The sequence below is a fragment of the Sesamum indicum genome, linkage group LG9 (assembly GCF_026168435.1).
Source record: "Sesamum indicum cultivar Baizhima isolate 11 linkage group LG9, ASM2616843v1, whole genome shotgun sequence".
Lineage (NCBI taxonomy): Eukaryota > Viridiplantae > Streptophyta > Magnoliopsida > Lamiales > Pedaliaceae > Sesamum > Sesamum indicum.
This window is the reverse complement of record NC_142665.1, coordinates 21055422-21064572: the sequence shown is the minus strand read 5'-3', so window position 1 is coordinate 21064572 and position 9151 is coordinate 21055422. Positions and strand designations below refer to the sequence as shown.

At 31.1% G+C, this 9151-nt stretch overlaps 2 protein-coding genes across 3 annotated transcripts; both read left to right on the top strand.

The window, feature by feature from the left end:
- The first annotated feature begins 606 nt into the window (after positions 1-606).
- LOC105177881 (protein C2-DOMAIN ABA-RELATED 5) lies at positions 607-2254 on the top strand. The gene is made up of 3 exons (XM_011101165.3): positions 607-886; positions 1642-1737; positions 1863-2254. Exons 1-3 carry the CDS (start codon positions 776-778, stop codon positions 2151-2153), a joined length of 498 nt encoding a protein of 165 aa, XP_011099467.1. The 5' UTR covers positions 607-775; the 3' UTR covers positions 2154-2254.
- A 2649-nt stretch (positions 2255-4903) lies between these two features.
- LOC105177882 (transcription factor MYB75) lies at positions 4904-8911 on the top strand. Of its 2 annotated transcripts, none has more exons than XM_011101166.3 (4): positions 4904-5374; positions 7644-7769; positions 7853-7982; positions 8334-8911. In XM_011101166.3, the coding sequence occupies exons 1-4, from the start codon at positions 5194-5196 to the stop codon at positions 8875-8877; spliced, it is 981 nt and encodes a 326-aa protein (XP_011099468.1). In that variant the 5' UTR covers positions 4904-5193; the 3' UTR covers positions 8878-8911. The 2 variants fall into 2 exon arrangements, with proteins under 2 accessions (XP_011099468.1, XP_088741524.1); XM_088885398.1 differs by lacking the exon at positions 4904-5374 and adding an exon at positions 7157-7573.
- The last annotated feature ends 240 nt before the right edge of the window (positions 8912-9151 follow it).

Below are 9151 nucleotides of genomic sequence, written 5' to 3'. Positions count from 1 at the left end.
ATAAATAAATAAAAGATTTAGATAAAATGCATGAATTGAGTAATATGATTAGTTTAGACGTCCTTTTTCTCCTTAAATAATACAGCAACACCATCACATGGAGTGTTTTCTTTTCCTCTGCATACGATTTTGGTTGCAACCCAAAACAAAATTGGAAGGGTACGTGATCCTCATATCAAGGCATTATCATGTTACTCTTTATGTATGCACATTCACATATGAGCCTACATATTAATATATACATATATGTATTTTAAGACTTTTCAGTAAGTTTTATTTTATATTTTTGTATTATTTTAGGATAAATCAATGATAAGTAAAATAAATAAACTGTATATTTTATAAAAATAAAATTTTTAATATTTTAAAAGTTAAAAGCAAAAATAGCCAAGTGGGCTTTCTAGAACTTATTCTCCTCCATGGAAAGTTCGCCTTTGTTAAAGGGGAAATAGTCCACGCGAGCGCGTGATCACTGTAGGAATGTGTCTCGAATTAATTAAACAACCCGGATCCGAATCCGAATAGCACTTTCCCGTTAATAATTAATCTTAATTTTGCCGTTACCGTGGAAACCCACATTGTGTTGTGTCCCTCACTATATATACAACCTCCCACCTCAGAAAGGCAGCGTCAGAACCAAGCAGACATCACATTCAAACTGAGTGATCATAACTTCTCAAACTCCCGTGATTCTTGCATTTTCCAGCTTACTTTGTTGATTATCTACCTCTTGTTCTTTCTTTCTTGGGACAAAGAAAAGAATTTTGCTTGATTCATGGAGAACATTCTTGGTCTGCTGAGAATTAAGATCCTGAGGGGGATAAAGCTTGCTGTTAGAGATACCAGAAGCAGCGATCCTTATGTGATTGTGCGGATGGGCAAGCAGGTTAGCTTTTGTCAGCTTCTTGATGTCAGTTTCTTACCAAGGAATGCAGATGAATTGTTTGATTTTTTCTGTTCGATGATACCGAGGTTTCTTGTTTTCTGGGCTCTGATCATGTTTCTGCACAAATAAGTTTGGTTGGTGGTGGGTGTGTTTGTAGCTTTCCTGAGTGTTTAAGCAATTTGGTGGAAAGAAAAACGGAAATTAGGATGAGAATTTGAAGATTTGGTCAGAGAAAGTTTGTGCTTGTCTTAGAACTGGAATCAGATTGTTGTTTTCTTTTTCAAATTGTTTATGTTGTTACATTTTACATTTGCTGTGTAGATGCTTAGATCCATGTCTGCTTAGTTCTGCACTCCCATCTGAGGTTTAGAACTCAGGAGTGTCTAAGAAAATTTTAGCCCAACTTCAACTAATCACATTAACTACTCACACAAAAATTGTAATATTCAGAGTCCCCCAATTGACGTATGTTTTAAGGAGAATGATCAATCACACGATAAATAAATGTGATATACTGTGTGATCGATTTGATCCAATTAGACATGACATTGTATAAGAATTTTCCGGAGTGTCTAGATTTTGTGGGGTGGGGTGGAACCGCGTATGAATTAGCCATTTTTTTCGTGTCCATTTTTCGATCATTTTGATTAGACTGTCGTTTCCGGTTTTCTTACATTTCTGCATTTTGCCTCTGTAATCTAATCACATCTCTTGGAACAAATGCTGATTTCGTGCAATTCTAAATGTTGGATCAGAAATTAAAAACTCGGGTGGTGAAGAAGAACGTGAATCCTGAGTGGAACGAAGAACTCACACTAACAATTTCCGATCCAAATCTTCCAATCAAGTTGGTAAGTTCATCCATCTCTGTGCATCCCCTTTTGATTAACAATGCAAGACAAAATGCTTATCCAAATCGGTAGTCGTACTAACGACTTGGGCCATCCTAATGGTAACGTATTTGATTCCATTGCAGCAAGTTTACGATAGAGACACGTTCACTCGAGATGACAAAATGGGGGATGCAGAGTTCGACATAAAAGAATTCGTTGACGTACTGAAGATGCACTTAGACAATGTGCCGAGTGGAACCGTAATCAAGAATGTGAAACCAAACAGGGAAAACTGCTTGGCCGAAGAGAGCTCCATTGTGTGGGAGAACGGCAAAGTGACTCAACATATGTTTCTCAGACTTAGGAATGTTGAGTGTGGTGAAATAGAGCTGCAGTTGCACTGGATTGAGGTCCCTGGATCCAGATGTCTCTAGGGTTGTTATTTTCGCGTAATAATGTACAGTCAGGTTTTGAGTGGGTGATAAAAATGTTTGGATTTTATTTTCTTCAGGAAATGATAAGAAATTCTAATTCAGATTGAGTTCGGTCAAACTTGAATCAATTATATTATAAGTGCAAATAATTGCAGTGTAATTGGTATATAGTTTAAAAATAGTGACCAACCATATAATAAGATTATCACACTTATTTTGTGGTTGGTTTAATTCAATCAAATTAGATTTAAGTAAGAATTTTTTGAAAATGATTGTGCAATAGATGTCAGTCACGGGTGTATTATTTATATTTTACATTGATTTATATAATGTTTATTCATGATTTTAGTATTGGTAAGGAATGAATTTATATAATTCATGCCAAACATATTTTATTCAACAAAGTTAAACTATTATTTTCATGCAATAAATGATTATATGTTTGACTTTTTGAGAAGCAAGAAAAATAAATACACCAGTTTACTTCTCTCTATTTTTTAAAATAAAGTAATTTATTTTCTTAGATAGGAAGATAAATTTCTTTTAAAAAATACAGGAGGATAAATTACTATTTTTTTTATGAAAGAATAATTTGCTCATAAATTGTTAATCACCCAAAAAGTAATACAAAGAGTTTGAAGTAAATCTCTGATTTTCTGCTAATGAAAAGAATAGTTCAAGTTGTTACATCTATTATAAACAAACAGTGCTTAAACTCCCTTTCAAAGCAAAATCAAATCCTATCATTTAGAAAGGTGTAAACGAGTAGTATTTACTGCGTTTGTAAAAGTAAAAAAAGCTAAAATCTAATACTGTAATTCTAAATTGTAATTTTCTTTTCTTGATAGAAGTAATAATTATTTGATTATATTATTTTTTTATTAAATTAAATAATTAAATATTATATTAATATAATTAAAAATTATAAAAAATAAATAATAATAAACTCACATAATAAAGTAAGACTAATAATAATCCAGCTTACTCTTGCATTGTTTACAAGTAGTCTGGCGGCCCATCTCCCTCTCCATAGATTACTAAAATAATAAGAGACACTGAACAAATATAACATTCAACTATAATTAATTGTTATTATTAATAATAAATAATCGAAATAAATAATTATTGACCACAGTCATATAAGTTGTTGGTCATAGTTTTTGCGAGGGTAACTAAAATACTTTTCATGATTAAAAATCATGACAAATATTTTTACCATGACTCTTAACTGTAGTAATTAATTTTTTCATAGTGGAAAAACTAGTTTTTTGTATTGATTTCTTTTAAATGCGGTTTAAAATAGTTATTTACATTAATTTTTAGTTATATTCATTAATACTGTAGCTAATAGTAATTTTTTTTTAGTGAGTAATACTAATACTAAAGTTAAGAAAGAGGGCAGCAGAGAAACAAAAATAGAAAAGAACATGCTAATATATAGTAGGACATGTATATTTCTTATATAGGACAGAGGGAATATTTATAAAGTTGTTTTTATAAATTAACAATTTGTAATACAAATATGTGGACAGTCCAAATCATAATAAATATAATTATTATTATTATATTATTTATCTTAGTATTATACACATATTGTAAATTAAGACATATTTATCTATGTTGCTTCTGGGTCGAACACTGAATTATGGATCCAGAATCCATGTCAGCTTCTTGAAGCGATAGTAGCTTTTGGGCCCTATTTTGGGTCAAAAATAGCAGCCCCTGAGCCCCATAATTTATCCACCAAGTAAATGCAAGTCACTTAAGTTAGAGAGTTTTTGTACGAGTTTATAAACTTTTAAAAATATTTTATAAAATATTTAAAAATTTATATAAATTTTTTAAAGAGCTGATAAGTTATTGAAATAAAATATTTTAAATCTTATAGTATTTTTTTAAAAAAATTAATTTTAACTAATTCTAGAAGGAGTATCAAAAAAGGGCGGCACGAGGTTGCCCCCTCTGAAAGGGGGCGGCCTCACCGTCGCCCCTTTATGAGTGGGAAACGGCAACGTCGCCCATAACAGTTTGGGCGACATTGTCCTCGCCGCAAAAAGATACACACACATATATATATATATATAATATGTTTATGTATAGTATATATATATAAGTTTATATAAATAAAAAAAAATATATTTAAATTACTTACAATATACATCATTCATTTTTTACAATTGAAAATGAAAGGTTATTATAAGAAAAGGTATAACGGATAATTCAATAAAAAAATTAATGCCATTAGGACTTACCTAACGAAAGGAGCGAGTATACAATATTTTTAAAACTATAGGTGGTTTTTGTCTATTTTTTTAATTAAAAAAAATTAGCTAAATTTTAAAAATACATAAGAATTTTTTTGCATTTTATTTATCATATGAAAAATGAATCAATGTTAATCAATTGCTGGAGTATTGCGATCAAATGGGGAAAATATGAAGAAACAGTTTGAAATTTTATTAGTAGAGGGAGTAAAGAGAGGAATATAGTAGTTGAGGGGGATGAAAATGATAATATGAATAAGTTGAGGGAGTAGGGAAGTGAATTAATAAAGTGGAGACATGTAACGTATGGTCCTTTTGAAATGAGATTATTGCAAAGCATGGAAATTCAAAATGGTGGGGACCAAAATAATAAATAAATTAGAAGTCCCCCTTTTGATAATGGTGGATTGGTCTTACGACATATTACATATTTTTCCACAAAAAAACAGAGCAGTTGGGATCAAAAGTCAAAATGGGTTTCTATACAAAAGAAATTCGTGTTTAAAATTGTGTGGGTGTTAAACTTAGTATATAACAAAGGATTATATATATTCCCATACTATACTCATCATTAACTTTATGTAATAACAGGGTGAGATTAATAAAAGTTGGTTGTAAATGGAAGATATTAAAATATACATGTACACATATATATATATATATGAGAGAGAGAGAGAGAGAGAGAGAGAGAGAGAGAGAGATGAATAAAAAGTGAGAGTGGTGAGATTAAGGTTACAGGTTGTGAACATAAATTGGAGTAGGTAGGTAGAAGAATTATGAGATCAGCAGATGAAGATGATGGAGGGATCGCAGCAGCACTCCTCAACCAGGAAACAACAACACAGGCCAGCAACCACCTCCACAGTATTACGCTGCACCTCCGCCCCAATGTCAAGGGCCTCCACAGTATTACGCTGCACCTCCGCCCCGCAGAGAAGCTGGTTTTCTTGAGGGATGGTACTCTCTCTCTCTCTCTCTTTTTGTTTTTAATGAGAATATCATAATTTTGTGTGTTAAATTTGAATATTTGTTATTAATAACATGCAAGTATCATGATTCCAAGTGGAAAGGGAATGTAGAGTGGGAGTGAGTGGATGGAAGTGACGGATTTGACTATCCACTCCAATAATATTTTAAAATTTTGAAATCGTAATACGTTATTATTTTTTTAGGTAATAATTATATAATTACATTAATTTATATCTCAATAAATTGACTATATATTAATTTGATCAATATAGAAATATATTAAAATATATCAGCCAACTTCTTCTACTCTCTGTAGACATGGGCTCTTTTGCAACTTTTAAAATTAATTTTTGAGTGCAAAAATATTGATTTCAGCCTAGTTTCCATTTCCACCTAACAATTTCTATCAAAACCCAACTTCACGTGCACTTACTAATGGCCACGTGACTTTTCCGTCCAGTTTTTAATGGAAAAGTCATGTGAAACTAACATTGAGAATTTTTTTTAATATATAAGATGAAATGTGAGAAAAGTATAACGTACAGAACTAAATTGAAAATAAGTTTATTATATGGGGCTAAAAAAATAATTTCTTCTTCTTCTTCTTCTTATTATTATTATTATTATTATTATTATTATTGTTTCTTGGTAAGTGGATAACGAAATCATGAATTGTATAGAAAAGTAACAAAGAATGTGAATTTATATACACAGTGTATATATATTTAATGAAATAAAAGATAAAATAAAATCCGGATTGGATATCAAAACCTGATCTATTATTAGTTTTTTTTTTTTATAAATGTAAGTTTCATTAATAAAACAAGATTAAGATCTATTATTAAGTTATAAATTAATGAATTGAATACAAATATTGAAGTAAATTTGATTAGGTCCAATGAATAGAAGAAACAGATGGGATATGGTGGTGACCAAATTAGAGTAGCATCGCGCGCATTTTCTGCAAACCTGAATACACGGCCAGGGAACCCTCTTCGTGGTTGTTTGAGCTGCATATGAAATTACGTACTTGATTCGGTAAAAGTAGAAGACCGTATAAAACATTTGCCCCCACTGCTCAAAAAGCATAAATGTTAACCAAGTATATGTTGCAGTCTCCGTATGTAACATAATAGTCCACGTTAAACATAACGTACAGTAGGTATAGATATTATGTGAAAAAATTCGTTTTCATTTTTGTCAATACATTTTTTAGAAACTTCATTATATTAAATATTGCTAAATAAAAGAAAATTGAAAATGAGTGTTTAGACATCCCACTTCTTCTACCAATTAAGTCTAGTTCGATTCACGAAGTTGAAGCCCTATAACTTTAAAATCATGGTTCGAACCCTACCAATTACGTGTGAGATGTTATTCTACTTTAATTGTAAGTATCGCTCTACTATAATAGTAGTTTATAATTAGATATATATAATAATCTGATATTGATGACTATATGATTGTTAAAATTGTCGATTGTTGTTAGATTTAAATATTTTATATTGATTATTATAGTCGATTTATTCAAAAAGCAATAGTTCATCGCTTTTATTTCAAAAATTAAAAAAAAATCTGACTTCTGAAAAAAGGCAGAAAGCTCGAAATTGGTATTTGGTTATGATTTTTTAATATGTAGCCTCACAAGTATTTTATTTAATTCGAGATGACACTTTATTTCACTAAATTTAAATAATATCTTTTTTCGTCAATCTAAAAATATAAGTTAATTAAGGATACATTAAAAAAGATTTCAAAACACTCCTGCCTCAATTATTTTCAACCCCTAAATAATATTTTCAAATACTTTGGAACTTTTACCTCTTAACTAAGATCTTTATCTAAAAATAATTATATATAGCTCTATTATCTAGATTTATCTAAGCATATAACATAGTTGTTACGAAATTTTTCTTTGAATTGTACATCAATCACACGATAAATACATTAAATTTGTGATATAATTAAATTTAATCCAACCAAACACAATTTGATTTAAAATTCACCCAACAAAGTACTGAACATAGATGGATACCTCTTTGGAAGTATCTGAATTGTGGCAGTGAAATACGCACGTCAGACACATCACAAACCCGAAAGCCAACTCAAAATTTATTTAAGTCTGTGAACACACTTCATGCAATTATAGGGATGAGGACAGACATTGAAGAGAAGTGCAGCATGCATGTACGCTTTTAATACTTTATATTCTCCTTCTCACGTGCTTTAACGTTGTTAATTACGACATAAATCTTAGGATTAATGGAAAACAAAGCATCAGGGTTGAGAAAAGGGGCGTGGACGAAAGAAGAAGATATTCTGCTAACCAAGTGCATTGACAAGTATGGAGAAGGGAAATGGCACCAAGTCCCCATCAGAGCTGGTAACTTATTTTATTAATTAACTTAAATTTTATGTTTTTTTTTTCCGGTTAAAATATTTATCTTTTCTTAAAAATATTTGCAGGGCTGAACAGATGCAGGAAGAGTTGCAGGTTGAGATGGTTGAACTATCTCCGACCGAATATTAAAAGAGGTTTATTTACGAAAGATGAGGTGGATCTCATTGTAAGGCTTCACAAGTTATTAGGCAACAGGCAAGTTTTTTTTTTTTTTTTTTTTTTACAATCATTTCTATATGTGATTAATTGAGTGTTCGATTTAAGGTAAGTAATCAATCATATGGATAATAATTATTATGTGATTGATGAATGTAATCAACTTAAAATATATTGAATTTTCTATTATCCGGCTACCATGCAACTAGAAAAATCGCATCGTAAATATTTATAAGTGCTTAATCTACTTGAAATATTTTTCAATAAATTTCATGATTTCGGCCAAACACAACACATTAACTTTCGATTTTTATTCAAAGAACTATAATACAAAATTAATTAAAATTCATATTTTTTCAACTTTCATCTCAAACTCTGATCTTGATTCAGATGGTCACTGATAGCTGGTAGACTTCCGGGAAGAACTGCAAACGATGTGAAGAACTTTTGGAACACCCACATGCACAGGAAATTATCCGGTGTTGGAGGTTGCAGAGAAAAAGCCATGCAGAAAGATATCACTAAGAGTAACATCATTAGACCCCGACCTCGGACCTTCTCCAAATTACAATTGACAGCACCAGTTGCTTGGTCCAGTGAAACAAGCAAAACAAACCGTGAAAATCCCGAGAACAAGAAGCTGATGATGTCTACATCTCCATCATCACCGTTGAAAGACGATGATGCAAATCTGATCAAGAGCACGCAACCGCCATCTTCATCATCACCAGATGAATGCATTCAGTGGTGGAGCAACTTACTCGAAATGAGTGAAAATCGTAGGGATGGATTAAACACGCTTTCGCTTCCCGACGATGGCCAGCACCAGATGGAACCATTGTTGTCGTCGAATAGTTACGCCAACCAACGAGGGTTGAGTAGTTTGTCGGGAGATGTCGACGTCTGGGAACTTGTAAACTTTCAAAATCTATGATTATTTCATGCAATAAATGATCAGAATTGACGCTTTTGCAGGATTTGAGAGCGATGGTACAGTGTCTGTCTTGACTTTGTATGACTTTTATCATTTAATAGTAATATTATGGTTTGAATGTGTATATAGTAATTAATTATTTTTTATTAAAATAATAGACAATCAATTAAATTAAAACTGGAAATAGTACTGCAATATATAATTGTTTTCTTTCTTCGGAAAATCTCAGAATAAAATTTCATTTATGAGCAAAATACCTTTTATTAACAAAATA

Excerpts from the sequence above, each read along its gene's own strand:
- LOC105177881 (XM_011101165.3), top strand. The coding sequence starts at position 776 with ATGGAGAACATTCTTGGTCTGCTGAGAATTAAGATCCTGAGGGGGATA. Across the intron at positions 887-1,641 it reads TTGTGCGGATGGGCAAGCAG|AAATTAAAAACTCGGGTGGT; the intron begins GTTAGCTTTTGT and ends ATGTTGGATCAG. Across the intron at positions 1,738-1,862 it reads CAAATCTTCCAATCAAGTTG|CAAGTTTACGATAGAGACAC; the intron begins GTAAGTTCATCC and ends ATTCCATTGCAG.
- LOC105177882 (XM_011101166.3), top strand. The coding sequence starts at position 5,194 with ATGAGATCAGCAGATGAAGATGATGGAGGGATCGCAGCAGCACTCCTC. Across the intron at positions 5,375-7,643 it reads GCTGGTTTTCTTGAGGGATG|GATTAATGGAAAACAAAGCA; the intron begins GTACTCTCTCTC and ends CATAAATCTTAG. Across the intron at positions 7,983-8,333 it reads CACAAGTTATTAGGCAACAG|ATGGTCACTGATAGCTGGTA; the intron begins GCAAGTTTTTTT and ends ATCTTGATTCAG.